General features: G+C 40.9%; 1 protein-coding gene across 8 annotated transcripts; it reads left to right on the top strand.

Annotated features, from left to right (window-relative positions):
- The first annotated feature begins 156 nt into the window (after positions 1-156).
- Positions 157-24,569, top strand: LOC139992249 (uncharacterized). Of its 8 annotated transcripts, none has more exons than XM_072012926.1 (10): positions 166-693; positions 4,932-5,283; positions 8,187-8,430; positions 19,667-19,705; positions 19,927-20,149; positions 20,736-20,901; positions 21,357-21,635; positions 21,902-22,044; positions 22,500-22,772; positions 23,356-24,569. In XM_072012926.1, exons 3-10 carry the CDS (start codon positions 8,403-8,405, stop codon positions 23,498-23,500), a joined length of 1,296 nt encoding a protein of 431 aa, XP_071869027.1. In that variant the 5' UTR covers positions 166-693; positions 4,932-5,283; positions 8,187-8,402; the 3' UTR covers positions 23,501-24,569. The 8 variants fall into 8 exon arrangements, with proteins under 8 accessions (XP_071869032.1, XP_071869025.1, XP_071869027.1 ...); XM_072012927.1 differs by having other exon boundaries at positions 8,180-8,430; XM_072012929.1 differs by lacking the exon at positions 8,187-8,430 and having other exon boundaries at positions 168-693.

Here is a 24,569-nt window from a genome sequence, read left to right as displayed (position 1 = left end):
TTACACGAGGTATTACTTTTATCTTCAACCAGCTTATACTTATGCCAACACATAATGGAGAACACGAAGCAATTGAGTGGAAATATTTTTACCATTGACACAACAACTTGTACAATGATTCGAATGTTCAACGAATAAACTATATAACATTGATTACTTTTAGATACACAGATGAATTACTTTTGGTTACGTTCGATCATTGAATAATATATGTGTACATATACACGATGAACTATTTCATTTATTTCATCATATAAATAATATTGGGAAGATCGGTATCCTTATCGTCACAATTTTATCATTTCACAATGATTTCCATCCCTAGAAAATCAGTTCACTCAAGCCTATTTTTAGTCTTTCAAACATACATTTCTGCTGACAACCCTAGTGGGGGTGAGTTACCCTTAGTGGGGGATCGAATCTAGAGGGGGAAGCCAGCCGTCAGGGCAACGCATGCCTTCTGATTCTGATATTTCAGTAGGCCGCGCGAGCTTATGCCGTGAATATGTTGTGGTAAAGTGGTTGTTCATCTCTCTCTCTCTCTCTTTCCCTTTTTGTATCATCCGGTCTGTTTTCTTTTTTCTTATAATATTCCTGTGCGTGATATTCTGTTCATGATTGTGCGATATATTTGTTGCGAATATATATATATATATATATATATATATTGTCGATACGAATGTGTGTTCCAAGGTACGTATGAACATGTAAAATTGAAAATGTATATATGTACACTGTATGTATGTATGTATGTATATCGTGTATATTAGCTAATGTATTATCATAAATGGAAGATGATCGTTTGACGCTGTAGGATATGAAATTCATGTACGTTTGACGAAACATTTGACGAAAGGTTATGAATCGTAATTGACAAGAGAGAAAATGCGATAGATTCCTACTCGCTGTAATTAATATCGTAGTGTGTGTTCGCTTGTCCGATTAATTTAATACTGTAAGAACAAATAATGACTTAATGATTTAATGGAACGTAAATATCCAATAAGTACTAAAGCGATTACCATTCTTGTATAAAATCGTTAATGTTTAAATCGAACAACCCGAAGAAATTTATGAAGCACGTATAACGAATTGATAAAGGTAATTTATTGTAGTTAACATTCTACAAGAGTTAGAACAAAGATTAGGATGTATTGGATAGATAAACAATTGACTGTAGAGAATAATGCAAACGATAAATCGATTCGTCGTTTAGTTTTCACTATTTTGTTAAGAGAATCGAGATCGATTGATTTCATTTATCGTTTAAATCATTTCTTCCTATACTTTCTATACTATACGCTTCAATGGAAATAAATAGGTGTATATATATGGATATATGGAGATATATATATATATATGCGCGTACGATATATGTATACATAAAGGCAGGCACGTATATAGAGACTTATGAGAAACGTACGTACGCGTATATAATATATGGATAGGGACAGGGTGTTTTTAGAAGCATTTAACCGCCAAAGTTGAGATTATAGCGAAGGTTGTAGATCGGTTGATTCATGATAGTGCAATCTGACATACGGTGGTGATTTTTTTGAGTTATTGATTATTGAATAGCCGTGTAACAAACTAAACGTTTCTGGAATATTGCACGACACCGTTGTTACTCTGTTATCCTGTTTTTTGCCTCGTCAACATTTTTTTACCTCCTTTTAACTACATACATACGTTTCACGAAGCTTTCTATGCTGCGGTTATTTAAAAGGGAAAGAGAAAGTTCGTGTCTCCATTTTCTCATGTTCTTTTCTTGTTCTTTTTGTCCTTTTAACCGCCATGAACGGGGCAGACGACTTTTTCATGACATTTTCACTGCACGAAATGTCAAAAGATAAGGTTATATCGGTGATTCGAGACGCGAGTTTGATTAATGCAAGTGGCTTTTCACGAAAGTATAAAAATCCCTAGAAAACTTTTATCAGTATATCGTGTGTATTACATAAAGCTTTTTGAAATTTCGTTTAGCACTGTACTGTAACGAGACACGATTATCGTCATTATAATTGCGTACATCGAATTGAAGACAATCGAAAAATGTACATAAATGTTGTAAGACATTTATCGTAAGCATACGCTTAATGGAAAAATTAGTATACAATATACAGGCTGACTAATAGGCTTAAACACATAGAGTTGGCGTTAAAGACGATCTCGTTAAATATTTTGACTTACTAACATAGCGAATAATCAATGGACTGTTGGAATATTTTGACGATTTTTGCCAAGTGTGTACTTCCAATAAATATCTTATAATTTTTCTATTATTTTCAGACTCGTTTCAAAGTTTGTCAATATAATCACGATAGCCGTATCCCGTAACGGTGTTTATCAGATTTAAAGATATTTCGTATATGCGTATGTACATAAAAATTTCCTAAGAGTGTTGAAAGGCGAGTTCAATTTCCTGAGTCATCACCGTGTTCTGTTATTTCCTTGAACGTAAATCGTCGCGTGTTTGATATCCGATTGTCAGGTAAAACGGCGCGATATATTATTATTCGAATTATCTTATAGATTTATTTACATATTACAGAAATGCTTAGTCGTTCGTTTCGTGCGGAATCATGCACGAAACGTAATAAGGATTGTACACGGCATGCGCATAAAGGGAATAAAATTTATGACATGTGTGTACAGACACAGAGGCGCGCGCGCGCCTCTACAACACGCTGAGAAGACACAGATAGTAGTTGGTCTAATGGTATTTTAAAATTTCCTTTCTGCTGGATATCGTTTCTTAATGTTGGCGCTTGATGACACTTTAAATCATCTAAAGTATCGCGCTTTGGGGAATTTTAGATTTCGATGTCTTATATGATAGGAAATAAAATAAATAAATTCCAATGAAAAAAAAATATATAATTTGAACGTTGCATTTTTTGAAATACGAAAATTTGTTCATTTCGTGTATACCATAAAGTAGGAGTAGTATAGGAAATTTTAATGGAAGAGAATGGAACATGGTGAATAAAATATAGCAGATTCTAGTGGAAAAAGTATTTACACGCTATACACTTTGAACATTGTATTTTAAAAAGTTTGAAGTCTTAATATTCTATGTGTTGTAAAGCGTGGTACGTTTTAGCGAAAGAAAGGTAGGATAGCTTGAATAAGATACAGAAGTTGTAGTGAAAAATGTAAATGGCTTAAAAACGTTGCATTTTCTGAAATTCTGAATTTTAATATTCCACGTGTTGTAAAGTACAATAAACTCGAATGAAAAAGGCAGGATATTTTGAATGTTGCGCGTTGCGAAACTTTACGTTTTAGCGAAGTATATTATATTTTAACGAAAGACAAGATGTCTTTTCAATTTTATCGTTGGAATTTATCGAAGCATCTGTTTTCAACGGTACTCACTTGCAAGCCAAGTACGTATAATTTATTTTCGCCAAGACAATGGATGTACAGCGCGGACATGTACTATTCTCACGTACAGTACTTTTGCTACATCAAAGTTTGACAAAAAGCGACAAAAAGCGACAAAAAGCGATAAAAATAATTTAAACGCTACACAAGTTTCTGCATTTTCGAACGTTTTTGTTACAAAGAAGCGATATATTAAATATCTACGAACGATAGATATCGTTATTACAATTTGTAGTATTAAATGCCTATTGTAATTATCAAAGGCGTTGTATAATACATAAATATCGATCGATATACTTATTTGGGAAAAAAAGGGTTGTCCCCGAGGGAGGTAGGTAAAAGAATTTACGCCTCGTTTTATTTCGAAGAAACGAGGAGAACGTTAGCCGGAGTCTGCGGGGATGAAAGAAGAATTTGGTTGGTATCTTGAATAGTTTCCGACGAAATGGCTCCTAACACTTTACGCCACCTATTTTATCTTCATTTTCATATCGGTAAAATATTTCATGCATTATAAATTCTATATATTTCGAATAATCGTCGTAATCAATCATCGATAGTTTATACGTTTCTAATTATTCGAATAGTTGGTCTTCCAATTCTTAATCAACGATACCGACGTTGATCGTGTTGGATCGTATAAAGATAAAGATAAAGGGAAACTGAATCGTCGAAATTACCAAACGTGATTCGTTACGAGTATTCTAATCGATATTATCAACGAGTTATTACCCGTCTAACGAACGTGATATACATTTAAATATAAATATACAAACGTATGTGTATTTTTATCGAAAGTATTTTTACGTTAATAAAAAAGATTCGTACGCGTCAGAAGGATCGGAAACTATAAAATTTGAGAAAGTTTCTTCTTTTAATCGATTTAGTAACGATCGTTATTTTTTTCTCAAAAAGTTGAAAATGGAGGAATTTTCGAAAAATCAAAATATATTTCGAAGAAAGATATATACGATATTTCTTAGATTCGAGTGATTTTCGTAGTATCATTGATACGTATTTATCGGTATTGCAGGATTAACAGGGATAACGATAAAAGAAAAAAGAGAGAAAAAGAAAGAAAGAAAGAAAGAAAGAAAGAGATAAGGGACATGGTAGTTCGGCGAATGAGTATTTCGGTAATGAGAGTATAATGGTAAATTCGGTGGTGGCGTCCTCCTTACAGAGAAACTACTACCTCGAAAGCTTGGAATGATTTTCATTTAATTTCTTATACCTACTTCGTAGCGGTAATTCTTTTAGCTTTAGAAGATCGTCGATATAGCGAATATCGTTAAGGTAGAAATGATTAAAAACATCAGGAATTGTTTCATCCGTTTAAACATCGGTCACACTGCGCGGACACGTTTCTCGATAGAAATTGAACATTCGTATAGACAATTTAAATACAATTTGCTTCGATTTGACGCGTGCAACTACATTTGCCGTTTAGAATTTGTACGTTGCTCGTCGTGTTTACGAACAATTGCTGGGAAATTTCCGCCGTGTATGATCGTGTCGAGTAACATTTGACACGGTTGAAACAGAAATCTAGGAGAAGCGCGATGAAGTGAACGACGATTGAAGAATGTATAAGGACGCGGATCGTACGGGAATGGAGCGTAAAATGGAGAGAAAAAGATGCTGCGAAGAGAACTGACTCTGTGGTAGAAGCAAACTCTGAATCGGTCTGGTGATCCGTACAGTGACGATTGAAATGTGATAAGAAGGAGAAGCAACGGCATAGTTGGGGAAAAGAGTAATATGCGCATGCAAGCGTGGCGAGATGTTGGTCGAAGGAGGTTCCTAGAGAGGAAAAGTTGCGAACAAAGAAGAGATACGTTGCGGAGATGGTCGCCTTCTCAGTGACGAAGACAAGAGGCAGTCGTGAAACTTGAGGTGAGTTTTTAAAAACGATCCGATAGCTTTCAACCGGACGATAGCAAGTAGACGCGTGAAGAAAATTTGCGTGTTAACACGTTGACTGGCCATGGTGGGCGATCCACGCTAAATCTTGGAACGATCGAGATAAAGCGAATCTCTTGGAGCAAGAAATTGTCGACAAGGTGAATGACTCGGACAACATGGTCGAAGAAAAGGCGCCCAAACGCGATACTTTGTTGAAAAATTAAAGGTTACGGCGTGATATATCCTGGTTGCGACTGTCGGAGGGAAATACGATATATAAAATTCAATGGTGGCAGTCAACGCGTTAAGCGACGAAGAAATCTTTTTAATCTCGAAATGGAAGAATCGCGGAATCCCCGGATCTTGGAAATTTGTATTGGCGAATTTTTCGCTTTTCGTAATGCGACCTTGGAATTTCAAGATCTTTCACTTTCGAGATCGAAGAGCCTCGATCAGAGTTACTCGCGATTAGATGGTCCGCCTCGTGACACGATCTCGGAGACACAAGATAAATCACGTCCTAGTCCTTTGAATTATTTTCGCGACAACCCGAAGAAGCGAATCTCGAACGAATGAGAGAATCGTCGGTGTTTTCCGAGCTGTTTCGAACACCGCGACCGAACAACGGATTTAGAGATTTAAAGGAGGACCAAAGCGGACGTGATATTCGGACGAAGACCGAGACCGAGACCGAGACCCAGACCGAAATACGTGTTTCAGCTGTATAGACGTTACCAACGTCCGAGGGCGGAGAGCCTCCTGTTCACCGAGGACGTGTTTCTCTTTGAAAGAAATTAGCAGCGATACGTTTCAGGGCTCTTGGCCTCCGCTCGAGTGCTCTAGAGCGCGGAGTGCGGAACACGAGGTATTCGGTTCTCGGCGTGTCCTTTACCGCTGTCCTTATTAACGATACACTGGCGCGAACTACTACGCCTTTGTCACGGTCGAACGTTCTAAATTACGCGGACTAATTTTAATGTTCGATTTTAATATCTTTCGATAGGCTTTGGTATTCGTATATTTTCCTTTTTCCTTGGTTTCTATTGTTTTATATATAGTTATGGTTATAGTTATAGTTATATGGAAAATTGTATGAATTACGCGGTAGTCTATGGAGTTTTAAAGAAGTCGTAGGAAATGGAATGGAATGGAACGGGAGGCGGCGTTAAAATCAGCGTGAATCGAACGTTCGGATAACGTGCGATCGTTGAAAAATTTCACGTTTAAATTTGATAACCATTAAAATAGAGAATAGAACGAATGCAGCGCAGCAATGAATCGGAGGTATGCGAGGTAGCGTCGTATCAAGGCGCGATCGAGCTTGATTCGATCTTACAGAAATGTTATTTCCTCGTACAAGTTAAATCGATGGCTGTTGTTATATTTACGTTACAGTAATTTGAGCTACGCGTACGGTGTAACGCGTACGGTAAAATTGCTAGGAAATAATATATACGATAGAAGATGTTTCGCCGTTGCGATTACCTTTAATCGTTGACTTTAATATCGACGTGGATAGGAAATTTCGATTCCATTCGATCGTTCGATCGCGACAGCGTTAGACGTTGAAATTTTGTATCGTTTGTCGCAAAGGAGAAATACACAACGAATGTTAACGTATCGAAATAACGAGTGATACGGCGAGCGTTAAAGGTGTACAGGAAGGAAGTGCGTGCATGCCGCCTGGGAGAGTGCTCCATAAATATCATCGGAACCTGTCGATTGGTTATTATCAATTATCCACTCCAGCTCTTCGTCGAACAACTACGGCAACGAATCGCCCCTATCTTTACACCTTTTATCCGCAAACTGTTCGAGTTCTGTTTTGTAAAAACGCCTTATCAGTTGTCAGTTAGTTAGAGCGGACAGTATCATAAACGGGGCACGCGCGGCAAACCGAAGAAATGAAATTTACGGAAATTTCAAATTGCACCGGTACACGAGCGGTACGGTACGGCAGCGACACAGCGAGTATTTCCAGCCGGATAGACTCGGTCGTTTTATATGGTAAAATATCGAAATATTTTCGCCGTGGACCGTGTAACTTTGGATAAAATTGTTGGACGAAACGTCGCTTTTCCGACTATAAAGTAAAAGATCCGTTCGACCGGAAACTTTTACCACGCCAAGCACACAGGTTAAAAGCTTTCTTCCTTGAGCAGATACGCTCTATCTTATATTTCGTTTATCGTTTCAACGAATCGTACCTATGCCGTAAAACGTGTTCGACAAAATCTCCAATTTCTCGAGTACGAACATTACAGGTATAAACTGATTCGATCAAAGGGAAAATGTGGTCAAAGGTGGTGGTGCAAGGTGGTCCGCTTTACGATTCATTCGCTTATACGATTATCTTACTCGACTTACTTCTACTTTACGCGTTAGGCAATCGAGTTGAGCCAGCGGTACGTACACTTTATCGTGTTTCACGTATTTATTTCACGACCGTGCCGAGTTTAACAAACGCGAACGAACCAAGCTGTCTCTTTGAACGATCTCGTCGTTTAAAGAGAATTACTCGATTTCGCTGAGCTACGTCTCTTCTCCGTCGATCGTTCGATCCCTCCGAACGTTCGAAATGTTTTCCGCCGAAGCATCAACCATCGAATCGCCGGCAGTAACTTTCCAACTCTCCAACTAGCACGCCACTGGTTTTGAAATTTGAAAAATTTGAAAAAGTTTTCTAACGGCAAGGAATTTCGAAATTCCCGTGCAATTGGCAAACTTGTACAAATCTATAAATAACCAGCTTTTTTCGAATCTCTTGCGATTCACCGTTCGTCGGCGGATATCGTCCGCTCGGATTATCTTTCACGATCGATCGCATTATTTCCACCGTTGTTTTAATGGATGTGTTGAAAACGTTTTGTTTACGCGTTTGTTCGAGAGGGTAGGTGTTATCGGGCGTGGTAAGGATGAACTCCTCGCGGCCGTGGGTAAGACGGAGATGACCACTAGATCCGTGCCTCGTCCTGAAGACGAAGACGAGGAGGACGAGGAAGAAGAGGAAGACGAAGAAGAGGAGGAGGAAGAGGAGGAGGAAGTGGACAAGGAGGCTCGTTCGAGTCTACGATATCACTGCCACTGATATCCTCTCTATCGTCGCAACGATGCCGACCCCTGCGTCCATCGATAGAGGTAAATTTTCCTATCAATCGTCGTTTCAACTTTTTCGACAATTTCTCCCGAGGGAAGAAGGGAATTTTCGAATAAACGAAACAAATCTTACGACTCGAAAACCAACGATGATCCGTCATCGTGTGTTTATCAAGCGCTTGCTTCGTTTGCGTTTGCGCGGTGTATAAATTTGCCACCGATCTTTTTCCAACGTTTCGCGTCGAACGTTCTCGTTTTTCCTTCGAAAACGTTCGAGAATGGTCGTACCGAACGTTAAGAGCAAATTACATTCGACAACGTTTCACGAGTAAGATTTATTTCGACGAGTCGACGTTTTATTCTATATTTTCCACTTGCTTTTGCCCCTACCTCTATATTCTCTGACAACGTGACGCAATTTCTCGTTACACAGCAGCTACCTTCTACCACGTTCCTCCAACACAATTTTTCACCACGTGTTTTGCCCGAGTCGGCGTTATCGCGATTACCAAACTACGAGAAGTTAGAGTCGCTCGAACGTTACTAACGACTCTGGTTATTACAAGAAACAACGCTCGCTCTCGTTAAACGATAGGCGAATTAAATTAAACGATGCTGCGTAATAGCCGTATCGTTTCAAACTTTCTATCGAGTGGCGAAATTGTACGTTACGAGAGGTATAGGAAACGCGGGAAATGCTATAAAGGCCACACGGACGTTGCAAGCGACGACGCGGAACATCACCGTTTGCGATTCGAACGTAGAGCGCTTCGCGTACACGCAGAGGGATAAATTCTTTTCACGGGATAAAAATCGGCCAAGCGAATCTTGACCTAATCGAATTGTTTATGCTCGAGGCCTTGACGCTCGCCAGACTACCGACGAAATTTCGGAAACGAAGTAAGCTATGGAATATACGATCTCGTTACGAAACTTGTTTTCTCGCAACCTGGTTCGTTTTTCTGCGTCGCTTTCATCGCTGCGAATCATTCTTCGAGCGCTTATCGATCGAGACGACGATAAACGACGATTCGGGCAGTTAAAAACGATGAAATCCTCTAGTTCGGGCAACTTAAATTTCTTGAAATTCCGTCAGAAATTACCGAGTGTAACGACGTTTCAAGATACAAACGGAGAACGGACAACTAAGAAAAGATACAGACACGTCGTTTGATTCCTTTTTCTTTCTTCTTTCTTCTTTTTTTTTTTTTCTCTCTCCCCTTTCCCTCCGCACCCGTTTCAATACCGTTAGAGTACATAGAGAAAGAATGGTTATTACGACCGGGTAACCAACGATTGAAACAATTAATAAAGTAGAAATTACCGTGAAAACGTGAAATGAAATTCTGTCGAAGGCAGGTCACTGTCCGTATAATAGCGTTAATCTTGTATAATTTGTTGATCGTTGGTTTAATGAAATATCGAATTCGAGGATAAGTCTGTGGCGTTCGCGTTTGAACGAAAAACGCGATTAAAATAATAGTCGAAGGAATCGAGCAGCGTTCGGCTGATCGAACTTGTACGGTTACATCGGAGGTGAATCCGAGCCGAAGGCCGCAGTCTAAATTCGTCTCGTTGAATTTCAACTCCTATTCCTCTGATGGATTCTACGCGTGACCTTGGATCATTGACGTTACAAATGGTTGCCTATCTAAGGCATATTTTTCTCCTACGAATTTTCCACGTAGCACGGCTTTTGCCGTTGCGCGGTGAACATTTCCATATCCGTCGAATCGATCGATCTCGCTTCCGATCGATGACGATTTATCGGGACCAAGTCGCATCGAGTTTCGCGATAGTTTCCGACGGCTTTCCGTCAAAAATAACAAGGAAACGCGAAAGAATTAAACGGGGGGAATTTGGTTGAGTGTCGGCGAAGCAAGGAAATCGTATTTTCTGGACAATTTATTTCGAGCGTTTACCTCCGCGAAAACAAAATTCTCTAGGTACTCGAGACGTTTCCGAGACGTTTCGAGACGTTACACGATACATACCGTGTTTTTCTTTTTACCCTTTTCTCCCGTTCTCTTTCTTCGGGTTCGGTTTAATCGGGCTCTTTGCTATCCTCGAGCGGTCGTTTAAGATTCGCCGGGCCAACTTTCCACTCAAAATAATTCGTTTTCTTTCTCTTTCTCGTACAAATGGTTTAGCTATAACACGATGCTGCAGTCTTAAGAGGCGAACCTTGAGCTACTTTGAAGCGGCACCGGGCTCGATTCGCGCGCTCTGGCTATCTTTCCTCGAGTAAGACAAAATTCCAGGGAGCAGCGAAACTCTTGCGCGAAAGGGCTGTAGTATCGGGCTACGTATTTGTCTCGCGGCAAATTATTTTTCTTCGTCTTACCAATTCGATCTTGCTGGATGCCGTGATTGCTGGAACGGCGATCGTGCGATTCGATTCGAAACCCCCGTCGATTATGCTGTTTCATCGGTATAGCTATCGTATGTTTCCATGGAACGACGATGCGGTTAATTAATCAGCCTTTACGAAACATGGGATTTCATCGAATTAAAAATACGCTGGACTTTGATCCAATCTCCGAAACGTTGTTCACGAGAGATAAAATTTCTTGTCCAAGATAGAGATTAAATTTCCGTCTAGACGCAAAATACGAGTTTGCTTAAAAATGTGCGTAGCTTAATCGCGTAACGAATAGCGAGAAATTGAATATGGTTAAATGATATTAATCAGAGGCGTTGGCCGAATCGATGGATAGAGAATTCGGTTCAACGACGAACAAGGCTGATCGCAGCTGATTATTTTGACGAGCCCGGCGCACAATGGCTCTCGTAGCAATGCGAATGGACAAGTTTTTTAATAGGTCAAGCGTGAACTACTAATTACACCGGATTCCACCCTCTACGAGGCCCCTGCCTCTTTGCTGGATACATCGATATCAAACGTATTATACAATCGTTATATCGTATTATATATCGCTGGCAAAACGAACGAGAAAGACACTCTGACGCGTTTTAAAGCATTTTCGCGTTTTCGAATTTTCGAAAGTCGATTGCCCCGTCGCTTTGTTAAGTTTCATTCTTTTCGGAGAAGAGAACCTCTGTCTCTGGATCCGGTAAACTTCAATCCAATTTAATAACGGTTGGAAAATTTTATTGGCACAATTTGTCTTTCGAGTATCGTATTGCATTCGTTGTGGATTTTTTCGTTAATAACGAAAACGTATAACTAATACCTCTACGATCGTCCGATTGCATCGATTGTTCGAGGTACAACTCGAGGAGATGATCTTTTCGTTAAAATCATCCTTCGAATCGATTACCGTCATCTTTCACGAAATAATTTTATATTTGACGATTCGTGTACGTGACGTTACGAAAGACCGAGTAACAGTTCGCACAACAAGTGGAAAGCGAAAAGTCGGTGTTTTTACCGGTTGAAGCACGCGATCGATTCTTATAATCTTCGTTTAGGTGTGTGCGGTCCTCGGTCCGTCGATTAGTAATTTCTCTATCCTTATGGAAGCATCACGCGTATTAGAGCTAATCCAAAATTAACGCTCGAGCTACGTCTAAATAGCCGATGTATACGCTTTCAACGAAAGATCGATGTACACTGTCGCTCCTAAGTATTTATATGGGCACCTTGGTCGATTTACAGTAAGATAATCGTTACGGTATACGTACATACTTACGAATACTCAACGGACGAAACCTATGAAAGCAAAAACGTCGCGTCTAATGCCAGCTAATCTTCTTCTTGAATCAACGTAAAAAAAAAAAAAAAAAAAAAAAAGAAAGAAAAAAGAAAGAAAGAAAGAAAAAAATATTAATTGTTTGCTTGAAACCTTATGGACGATACGTTAAAAGCAAGTGTCAACGATCGATCGAAGCTCTAATCTATTTCACGTAACGTAATCACATCGATAATTAATATAACCAATTATATGTAAATAATTAACGTTATCGTATCTGTAGCTGGAGACTCGAAAGAGCCGAGGATACAACACGTTCGATCGTTATAATTGCCAAGCATTTTGTCGCGTGGCAGGGGATGAAATATCGTCGGTCCGTTGGTACGTAATTTTGAAAGGATATTACGTTGTTACTGTGAAAACGGTAAGCGAGCGTGGATAAGCGGGCGTGCGTTGAAAAGGGGCGAGGCAGAAGGAAAAGGATTAAGAAGAAACGAAGGGGCGCTCGTTCGATCGTGTTTGAAATGGTTGGGCGGGTGAAATACAAGAAGCGCAACGAGGCAGATGGTTAATTTCGATAAGGCGGCGAGCTTATTATCGAGTGGGTGGAGAACGGAAGGCGGCCGATGTAAGCACGTATCGTAGCTTTTGTGGCTGGCAGAATGGATTCCATAATGAGATGCCGTGTAAACTGGGACATCTAATTATACTCGAGTGCACACCACTCCAGAAACGTTCGGTCGTCCCTGGAGCTCGAGCCTGGCTCCTGTCGAAACGATAACGAATATTCAAGGATCAGCCGACAACCAAGCTTCGCGATACTCGACGATCGTGATTTACCGACTCCCGTGGCTTTAGTTTCCACGGTCTCGCTACTATTCCTTTCCAATCGATTCGCACGGTCGCGCGCCATCGTATTGGTAAATCGAAAGTCTATGGCGTCTCGTTTCGACCTAGGTGGTGCTGTTTTTTTTTTTTTTTTTTTTTTTTTTTCCACTTTCCTTTTATAGAGTATCGAGAAACAGAGACGTTACGGGTCACAGCGTCTCTGCTCGATTTCGGCGACTTTCGAACGTCGAAGGGCGATCGCGTTTCACGATATGAGAAAGTAGGTGAACTCGCGGTGCTCGATACGAAGACCTCGTAACTCTCCGCGATATACGTATGGATGAGAATTGTCCGATGTCGATGTAGCGAGATGGAAATACCGGTATCACTGGTCAGTCTGAATACGAGTATCGTGTTACGTTAGCACGAGTAACGATATTTTTGTATATTTTATCAGCGAGAACGAAATCGTGTCTGTAGAGGTAGATTTTGTTGGGTCAGGTTAACTGGAAAATTGGATTCTGGCGACCAAGTTTGCAAAAACGAGAAAAACAGATTGCACCGCGTTATCGTTTCGCGTATAGTTGTTGCGAAAGTTCGGCATTCGGCCTTCACCGAGTCGATGGCTGGGAAAATCTAGCGATTCAACCGGTCATCGGTTTCTCTCGATCGTGGAAGATTGGAAACGTTGCTGAAATATCGCTATCGGTTATCGGGCGTTTGAAACGTAAAAAGAAAGGACCGGGTTGGAAGAGTAGCGAGATGAAAGCGACGGAGAGCGTAAATGATACCGAGAAGGATGCGGTCACCGGAAGTACGATCAGTCCCGAATATGAACTTTTCAAGCACCAACCGTGTATCTCTCTCTCTCTCTCTCAGCTTCCTAATAATGACTCCTATTTTCTTTCGTCTTTCGTTCGCTCGTTACTCTTCACCATTTTATATTAATCCACGATCGCTCGGTTTCAAAGGTTTCTTCTTTTTCAAACGGAACAGATATTCGTAGTCGAAATTAATCTCCTTTTACCCTTAAAGGAAATTAGAAGAAACGCGAAAATTGTAAGGTCTTACCGATAAATATCGATATCTTTGTATTCCTACGCGATTACAGGAAACGCGTAAAAGCGATTCAACGAATCGATCTACCAAGAAAATATAGAAATCCTGCTATCGATCATCTGTATACGTCATCGCCTGTCGAAGCGTAAACAAATTACCGCTAATGGATTAGAAACTTCAAAAGGAGTCAACGGTGGTCTTGCACGTAAGTTTCTAAAGCAAGGCGCGAATAATTGTCAACATCGTGCGACGTCCAACTGATAAGTTCTCGTACTAAACCAGCGGCAACGACGACGAGCGGCGATCCATTAAGTAATTAGATTACGTATTTTCGCTGTAATCGTTTCGCGGGAAATATCTAGCGAATATCTAGTCTAGAATATCTAGTCGTACGAAGGTGAAACAAGACGATTTTCATAGTGAACGCGGAGCGACGAGTCAACGAGTAAATAAGGACAGGTGGCGAGAGAGCGTGGCGGAATTTCTTGGCGGTTTTAAGCGAAAATCGCGACGCCGCTTCTTTCTATTTGCTGCGAGGTGCACGGCGAGAACATCGTACTATCGAAACAGCGACGAGAAAAGGCAGAAGCAACAGTGAGCCGGCCGTGAGCTTTGACCCGGTGACCCGTAGTGCGTGGGCTGGAAAGAGGGCATGGAGCAACGGGAGGGGTTCTTTCTCCTCTTGCAGCCTGCAATCGATACCTGGCTCCCCTGCCAGCTCAACCACCCCGACGAGTTCTCCTCCGTCTACCCTCTCTCCAACTCCAAGTTGAAATGCCTTCGACCGCCTACCTGCCCCATATCGATTCCCCTCCGACACGACCCCTTTTGTCCATCGCGCAGAAAAGGACGATTTCTTTCTCCATCGTTTTACGAATTGCGCTCGGTCTTTGCTACCAAGACGATTACCAAGGTTAAGGGACGCCACGGTATCGTTACGTATATCGGTGTATAGAAACGTAGCGCGGTCGTACCGATTCTTATCCGAAACGATGCCAACGATCGACGTAACAGGGCTTCAGAGTCGTACGTACGTATACCGAATCGATGCGAAGGGTAAAAGATCGATATAACGAGAAATAAATGGTTTTTGCCATTTACTGTCAATTCTCTCGGTCGTGATAGAAAAGGAACGATATCTTTATAGGTTCGAGTACAGGATGATCGCGTTCGCGTCGTTTACCTTTTTACGTTCGTCCCGATGTCGCCCAGTCTCGATCTCCTGATATCATCCGCTTGTCGACATCCATGTCCATATCTACGCAAAGATATTATCTATGTAGAATCTTATACCTTTCGAATCTATTCAATTTCGTTCTTTTTCTTTCTTTTTCTTCTTTTTTTTTTTTTTTTTTTTTATATCAACGAGAGTTTCGTAAACGATCGATCGAACGAATATGTGAATTACGCGCGCGTGAAACGTTACGTTCGAGCTAGTCGTAACAAATAATTTTAGAATTGTACCGACGTTGCAAACGATGCAACAAAATGTATGCCGAGGTACGGTTTGCTCGTACGCTCTCTTGAACGGGATCTAAACCCCTTCTGTTTCTCGCAAATCGGTCGAACATTTTGTTTCGACGTGTACCGTTGATCTTATAATTAAGATCGTAACTATATTCGTTCGTCCCATCGACCATAATTCGATCACGAGTATATCTACTACGTCTGGGATGGTTGTGTATCGCCGATGCGGCTCAATTTCATAAATTGAGTTTGTCAGAGTTGTTGGACGTGTACGTGTTGCGTCGGTTATCAATTTGGTCGTTTCCGCTGGATAGACGCGAATTTCACTCGTATATACGGTCTGCGGTTGGAAAGTGGGATGTGTCGATGGTTGTCCCGAAGAAGCTACCCACCCGCTTCTACCACCACCACCGTACTACGTTCGCAGAGAAATATAATATGAAATACGTAGGTTCGACTTACGGGAGGAACGCTGTCTTGGTCACGGCGATGAGATTCATCGATCGAAAAGACAATTTATCCATCTCGGACGCTTGCTTATTTGTGAGAAAATAAAGCGTTGTCCGACCGGACGCTCGATTCCATAGAGTAATGACAAATATTCAAAGTAAAGCGATGCCTTTTTACAGAACCGCAAAGCATTTCCGAATGAAGTTTGACGATTTTTCTTTCACGCTACTTTTCAACGTAACTATAGGGTAGGTTGTTCGGTCGTTGGACGTACAGTATCGTAGCGATTAAGATAAGAGTATTTATACCGCGTGAAATGCAGCTAGTTCGATAACTACGATTTGTGCTACTTTCCGCCAAACGGTAAAATACTGTGCTTCAAAAAGCGACGTGCAGTTGAAACGTGCACGGAAATAACACGTGCTCGTATACGCGTTGCTTGTTTCGCGTATCGATAAATGTTACATTCCGCGTCGATTGAATTCGCGTCTTGATGTATTAACGCGATAACGCGAAAAATAGCTGCTCGTTCGATAAACTGCTCGACGTTGTCCCGAATTACCTTTAAATTCTCCAAAATAAGCCTTTTAATTTTTTATTGCTCGAATCCTCCTCTAATCGTCCTTTCTACCTTTCTCCCGTCCTTTCTCTTTCTCTTTTTCTCAGAATTTTGTCAAAATTATCGGATAATCGAAAGCACAGAACTTGAAATTTATTCGAATCGGACGAAATGTTTCGCGAATTTCCCGTTGGTTTACGTTTAAATCGCGTAACGTCGAAGAGAAAGTAAATGACGTAGCAGCGTAAGTTAAAGGCAAGTCCATCGTCTATCTGTAATGCGGGCACTCTCGTTAAGTCGTTGAGCCAACGAACGTGTAAGTACTTGCGCTTTACACGCGGTCGTATAATTTTACAGGCCCTTTGCGTTGTTGCGTAACGACAAAAGTTCGGGTGAAAATAACAGACATCGATCTCGCGATGAAAGATACCGTGTTGTACGTTTAACGAGACGAGTTCGAGTTGCAGTTTCTCTTCAAAGGAAAGGAAGAACACGATGAAAAGGGATTCTTCGTCGCTACCGAAGTTGGAGTCTAGTTTCCCTCTTTTGCTGCTTGCGATTCATTTTTCACGACGAAAAAACAAGCTTCCGATGGAACATAGTGATTTAAAGATTTCGTTTCAACGGGTGTTTTCATCAATTTTCTTTTTTCTTTTTTTTTTTTTTTTTTTTTTTTTTTAGTAAAACTTTCCGTAAAGAGACGAAATTAATTACCTCGAAGTAACAACGTTAAACGAACGACTTATTAATTTCAAAATGAAGCATAGCTCGATCAATTTTCTACCTTTTCTTTGTAGCACGAGAATCGAATATGATAGGCGGTCAGAGATCGCGCACGATATCATAGCAAATACGGTAGTTCGAATGGTCGATAATTTGGACGATCGACGCTTAACGGAGACTCGATTCTTTCTTCTATCGTGGTAAAATTCGTACGACGATCGTCTCGAAGGGACTCGCTTGTTATCGATGCTAACGGTAAATAGGTTTAAAGCTGTCGGAGGATTTCGTAAGGTAGGATCCTCGAGGGTTACCGCACACCAGCCACAGGTTGTCGTCCCCGTTCGCTTAAATCGACCTATTAACCCGCTTATTCGATGCTTCCTAAGCGAAATCTCGGAATTTCGGCCGAGTTCACCGCTAATTCCGTTTCGTTGAACGCGTCCAAAGAACTACTCGTTCCGCTTCTTTTCTCTCTCTCTCTCTCTCTCTCTCTCTCTCTCTCTCTCTCTCTCTCTCTCTCTCTCTCTCGGCCGGCCGTATTTTTTCTATCCGCAAACTGCAAACTTTGTCGGATTCTTCTCTCTTTCGTTATCAAACGGTTCGGTTTCCTCCGTGTTTCTTCGCCCCTTTTGCAAGTAATTGTTCAGTCCCGTAACGACCGATCGGGGAACGTGGGTTGGCGTACAATTTTTTATCAAAACAAACATTCTCGTATCGAACGATCGTAATAATAGCTAAAAAGAACGCGATGAATTATGGATGGGAATAAATAACAAATTGTTCTTGAACGATTCCACGTTATCGAGTTATTTCTGGATTAAATCTTTACCAGATGTTTCATCTTTGTTTTCGCACGTTTATATAGCCTAGCCTGTGCGTGTTTTGTACATCGACGATGTCTGTGCGTGTCTACAGAGTGGTTTTGGAAATCGGCCTCTCGCGAATAGGTCTGTGCGTGGAACGGCGAAACGTTATCAGTGACAGGACTTATCGAGACGTCGTAAGACAGGCTCCATCGATTCTCTCAGCTCGAAATCAATATCCAGAACCTTGGCGTGTGGTTCGAGTAGAATACTGGTATGGCTCTGAGCCGAGCCGGACCACTCGCCGCTTTTACACCGATACTCTACTGCGAAATATTCTATTCGTTTTTGCGACACGCGCTTTCCATACGCGTCCTATTCGAACAACAAAGCGATAGATGAATTCGTATTTTATAGGATATATATATATATTATATCGGCTGGAATTTTGTTTTTCGTTGCGTTTAGAAACGATATAAGAAACCGCGAACGTCGTCATTTTTAAACGTTTTTAACGTTTATTCGTAACGAGGGGAATCGATCATAAAGTAATTGACGGGATTTCGTTTCATTTCAAATTTCATTTCATTTCAAAGCCGAAAGCTTTCGTAGGATGGAAAACCTGCTAAAAAAGATGTCGCGTTCTCCGTCCTTTGTTCTCTCTGTTCTCGAGGTAGGACACCCCTATAGAAAGTTCCGCGTTATCGATTATCAGTGGAATTCGATAGCCGCGACTTTTTCCAACCAGTAGCACGTGGTCACGATGCTTTTGCTTCGATTCGACAACCAGCCACGTCCGGTAGATGGAAAATTTATTTTCCATCGTTGTTACAAGGAATGCCGTCGAGCTCGATCACATTCGTCACCGTTTCAACTAATTTCGTTTTAATTAATTCTCTCCTCGTACTTTCTCATTTATTCTACAAATCGTTTGCCCGATAACTCGTTTCGCCCGTGAAAAAGAAAAAAAAGAAAAGAAAAAGAAAAAAGTACTTTAATACGAAATAGCTGAAAGTGGAAATGGTGAAAAATAGCTTTTCGAAATATCGGTCGATGATCAAAGTTGATCGCGTCCTATTCAGAACGATGGCACGCTTTCTACGCGATTTGCAGTATTTTCTATTGGACGTGTGCAACTCGATTCGAACAATATACGCAGATATTTCTAAAAGTATTCTTCGGAACGATGTCACCTTCGTTGGGCAAGAACGTAGCAAGAAACGTTCTGAAACTTACGGTCGATTCGCTCTTTTTACCGGGATTTATTTTCAAGCGAGCATGTCCATACATCTCGTATAACTATGTTCGCGCAACCATTCGTACGCGGAGAACTGTGTCAAAGGGTCGCGGTACTTTTCCTTTTCACCGCTCAAATCCGACTTTATGGCAAAATGCCGTCTTAGTTTTATGTATTTTCGTGACAAACGACGTAATCGTCGAAAGGATTCTATCCGTAACATAGATAATCTCGCTATGCTTGTATAATTTTTCTTTCCGCTCGTACGTTTACGACTTAATCTTTTTTACGATTTAATCATTTTCGTTTAAAAATAAATCTTTTGCCAAATTATTCCCTGTACGATAGGAATACGATAAGAATTTGACAATTCGTAATTAAGCGTTCTTAAGACAGAAAGAAAGTATATTTTTTTTTAATAAGACGACGACGCTCTAGAAATTCAGCCGTCGAGCAGCGAAAATCTATGTAAATTAAAAAACCGAATTAATTGTTTCAGGTCGATTTGCAAAAACTTTCTACGCCGCGATAAAAGAAGGTATTAATTGCGCACGGTGTACATTCGTTTGGTTGATAATATAAAGGTAACATAGAGTTTGAATCGTGGGATTTCTGTGAGGCGTATCGTTGGTCGATCACGCTCTTAAATTCGTAGGCTATTCTACGTATAGATGCGTGAATCGAAGAATCGAGTCACGAAGGCCTGAACGAGCAAAGAAAATATTTAATAAGAATCGAGAGTTGTACGTGTGTGTGCAGATATGGGGAGTGTCGTAGGCAGCAACGTGAACGCGAGCAACGCGACGACGAGGAGGATGGACTCGACGACGTTCCTGCCGGAAGCCACGTCGACCCTCAGCGAGCGGGAGCAACTGAAAATCGAATTTTACAAAACTTACGATGTTATGACCGGGGTGAGAATCGCAGCGACTCTCGGTGGTTTTTTCGGTCTTATGATCCTTCTGCTTGTTTATAAAAGCAGGTGAGTTCTTTTTCTCTCCGCTGTTACCCATCTTCCCTTTTTTTTACCGCGTTATTATATACCAAGACTAATTTTAGAGTTCGAACTCACTCGGGACAAGTTGTTGGAGATTCAGCACGGAATATCGTATAAATTTGTGAAAATTCACGTCCGCGTGTTTCGACAAAATCATCTCCTCTTATCAGCTTTCACAGATGTTTAAATATCTACGAAGCTCGATCGGATTTGCACTTTCCAATATATGTATATATATATATACATACATATAACATATATATATATATAATATACACGATAGATCGCAAAATTTTCGAAAACGTTTACCCCGACTTTCAGGCAAGTCAGTTCGCGACGCTTTCAACGCGTTTTAACGTCAAATTTTTTGATCGAACGTTTCTAAAAATATTTCTAGCAATTTCGAGGAAAAGAAACGCCGTGTTTCGACGGGGGTCGAACGTTCGGGCTCGAATATGATTTTTGCTTCTCGAGATAGACGATGAAAGTACGCGAGTAAAGTTGTTTTTATATAGACGGAAAGGGTGTAAATGAGAGAAGAAGGGTAAAAGGAGGGTGGTATGTGGGATAGGTGTAAATCGAGCAAGCAGTTGGAGGATCCGAGACTGACCGCAGCTGCAGCCGCAGCGGTAGCCGAAGCAGAAGCCGAAGAAAGAGCCCTCGCAGCCGCTCTCGAAGCCATTTCCAGATTACCACCTAGACCGGATCACGGCCCTAGAAGATCTCTTTGCGTCGAGGTCGGTCTCTATACTCGTTCGTCGAATTAAACCGATCTTTATCGGGATATTTGTAATCGTAACGTCCGGCGATTATAAGCTCGTCGTAATTCCGTGTAATCTGAGATTACGCTGAATTATAGGTGTAATTGTGCTTATTAATTATATCGAACGGATATTTTTGTGCGTTGCACGATAAGTCGGAAGATAGACGGTTTCTATTATACTTTGCTTCTGGTCGCGACGATATATTTAGATATAATCTAATGTTATGAGAGTCGAGTTGTCGCTCTACGAGTATGACGCTCGATCACATATACGTACGTCCGATTTTTAAGATACAAAATTTCTCAAGTTACGGCCTATAACGATAATTGGCGATAATTTATTCCGCGGATAGAAGATTTCGAATATATCGTAGAATCGCCTGAAAGAAAGAACGATGACGATACGATGACGACGTATTACGGTTAAAGGTGTCGCAATCTCATTTGCCAAAAATCGGGCCACGTTTTGCGTCGGTTGGCGGTGGCTACGAGGCTCTGTTGACACCACCAACGAAGCAGCCGAATTTGCCGCTTCCCGAAGAACAAAGAAGATGCAGTTCGGTGACGTGTAGCAGCACCGGGAGTAGTTACCTCGAGAGAAGAGGGTCTGCGATGCCGGTACCGTGTTTGCCGCTTCACCCTACGCTCTCCACGAAATACGCTGCCCACGATGAACCCTGGGATCTCTATTATCCCATCGATATTCAGGTAATTGCTAGTTTGTCCACTGACAAACGTTCGTTCGAATCTTAACGTTTCGTCCGTTGACGCAAGATTTCCACTTTGATTCGCAGCGTGAAATGAAAATTCGAATTGATCTTAAGCGTTAAAAGATTACTTTTACGCTGTCTTCTTGAATTATGATGTTTATTATTACGGACAATACGATAATAACATACGATAATACTATAATTTGAAACGAACGAGCAAGTACGTCGTTCGTTGTCGTAAATCGTTTGATAATTTATTTGTAGGTAATTCAACCAACCCCGGAGCTTTCCCCGTGCACGAGCGAAGCAGGTCTTTACGCGAACGAGGCGATGATGACGGCGACTAGCGGTAAAAGAGCACCGTTGGCTTCCATGGGCAGTGTCGATCCTCCGGAACCAGACTCAAGGTTGTTAACGTACAAACTTGTATAAATAATTTGAAAATATCGTTGTAACGCGTCGGATAAACGAATAATATTTTGCCACGCTTTTTCCGGCTTTTTGTTTACGAAAATATTTTTACACGCGTGATTCGTTGTACGTAACGCACAAGGTATTCTCGCATTTTGTTCGCTGTACAGTGGGCTACAAAAGGTATCCGGCACAGCTTTATTTTCCAACGAAACGTTTTTTTTTTTTTTTTTTTTATCATCTTTTACTTTACTTGCTACTACTACTACTACTACTACTACTACTACTACTACTACTACTACTACTACTACTACTACTACTCTCACTACTCTCACTACTCTCACTACTCTCGTAGTATCGAATTTTTCTAGTCGTACGAGAATGCTACTAAACGACGATAAACGAAAATTGATTACACGATATAAATTTAACGACGCTTGTACGTCCGTAGCTTGAATAATTCGAGGTCGCTTGGTTCCGACTCGGTCTTCCTAAGAAACGACGAGCAAGAAGAGTGTCTGGACACGGAGGATGAAGTATCCGGGTTCTCGACCGACTCCGAAGCACCGGGGCCAAGTTGTCGACGGTTTCTTCGGGTACCCTCGAAAAAGAAGAAAACGGTCGAGAAGTGGGATGGTTGCTCCGGATGTGTCCCTAGACGGCGGCCTGAAGGCAAACCTTGTCAAGCTTGTCGTAGTATTAGCGCAGCTGTTGAAACTTCTAGGTATACCCAGTCGAATGATTGTTTCTTCGTTGCTTCTAAACGTCGATGACTCTCCGTCTTTACCACGACGCTCTTAACCGAACCAAACTGAAATTAACAAATTTTAACGCTATATACCAAGACGAATATGGTCTTCGATATAGCGGTATACGGTGTTCAAACCGGTTACGGTTACGATTACGATTACGATTACGGTTACGGTTACGGTTACGGTTACGGTTACGGTTACGGTTTAGTTCTACCTATTTGATCGCATAGTTACGCGGAATCGAGAAAATTCCGTGCGCGTTAACGTTGAAAATCAATTTTTCCACGATAAAAACGATAAAACGACAAACTGTTCGACGTTGTTATTCTTGAAAACTTTTCTTCTTCCTTCTTTCATCCTTTCTACCGCGTATATCGTTATTTATAAATACAAGATTACATACTACCTTTTATATCGTCGTCTTTCGCAAATCGGAAATAATTTATCCATTCTCCGTCGCTTTTTTCTAATCAGCTTTCGACTTTCGTCTTTTGTTTCGAACTTATTTACATGGAACGATTTTGGAAAAAGCTGTCGTTACGAATATATCAACAGGTCTCAGGCCGTCTCTACGAGCACCAGCAGCCAAAGTAGCCCCGGTTCTCCACCGTGTTCTCCAGCCATCGAGCTCAGGCATAGACCACCGCCGGCCCCGTTACCAACCAGTCCACCGGCCTGGTCGCAAGAAACGCTCTTTTAGTTCTCTAAAGATTCGCCAGAACGTTTTCACGAACGGTCAGTAATCGCACAAAGGTATCCGATCGAGTGACTTCGTTCAAGTTGGAATTCTTCGTTGGAATCGGTTGAAGTAGATCGATGGAACTAGAAAAGAGTTATTTAAACGGATAGAGAAAACGGTGTATCGCGTTATACGACGAAATATCTAGGAAGAATGTAAGACTCGAAGGGAATGGACGTATAGAAGTAGGAAAAGGAAGAACACGAACAGACGGTGTTTTGGAAAAAGAAAAAAAAAAAACACTTTGGAAAACATTTTGAAAAACGTTTGGCTGTAAGAAGCAGGAAGGAGAGTACGAGAATTGTAAACGTTACAGGCAAAGAGGAATACGGACGAGTCTGAGAAAATGTAATTAGATGTAGAAAATAATAGGAAAAAAATATAGATATCGAAACCTTATCGAAGCGAGTATAAGTAGAAGGAAGGGGATGCGCGACAAATTAAATCCAGTTTTTGTTTAAGACAAAAACGAACAAAGATCCAGGTTTTATGGACGAAAGGGAAAAATCGAAGAACGGATTTAACGAATATCGATCAAGATGTGAAATAAAAAATAAAGGAGAATACCAAGAGGCTCTTGTATAGTAACGTTTAAGCTTAACATACGAATAAAGAAACAGAAGCAAATACTAACAGACTAATTAATCGTTAAACGAACTGTTGTAAAAAGAGGAAAATGCGTAGCGTGTACTATAGATATATATTGTAAATAACAAACAGAAAAAAGAAAACGAAGGAAAGAACTCGTTCTTTTCGTATTCGAGAAAAAGAAAAAAAAGAAAAAAGAAGAAAAAGGAGAGCGAAGAATCATGTTTGTATCGCGTTAGAGAGAAAAAAAATCAAAACTTTTAAAAAGACGTTGATTTAGTTGTGCGTGGAAAAATAACGTGAAAAGTACTTTTCGTCGATCATTTTTTGTTTTATTTTTTAATACTTGTCTATATATGTGTGTGTGTGTGTGTGTGTGTGTGTGTGTGTGTGTGTGTGTGTGTGTGTGTGTGTGTGTGTGTGTGTGTGTGTGTGTGTGTGT

Source organism: Bombus fervidus, chromosome 11 (assembly GCF_041682495.2).
Source record: "Bombus fervidus isolate BK054 chromosome 11, iyBomFerv1, whole genome shotgun sequence".
NCBI lineage: Eukaryota > Metazoa > Arthropoda > Insecta > Hymenoptera > Apidae > Bombus > Bombus fervidus.
The sequence above is the reverse complement of the archived record's forward strand: the minus strand, read 5'-3'. Positions and strand labels throughout refer to the sequence as shown.

Excerpts from the sequence above, each read along its gene's own strand:
- LOC139992249 (XM_072012924.1), top strand. The coding sequence starts at position 615 with ATGATTGTGCGATATATTTGTTGCGAATATATATATATATATATATAT. Across the intron at positions 20,902-21,356 it reads GAAGATCTCTTTGCGTCGAG|GTGTCGCAATCTCATTTGCC; the intron begins GTCGGTCTCTAT and ends TTACGGTTAAAG. Across the intron at positions 22,045-22,499 it reads CCTCCGGAACCAGACTCAAG|CTTGAATAATTCGAGGTCGC; the intron begins GTTGTTAACGTA and ends GTACGTCCGTAG.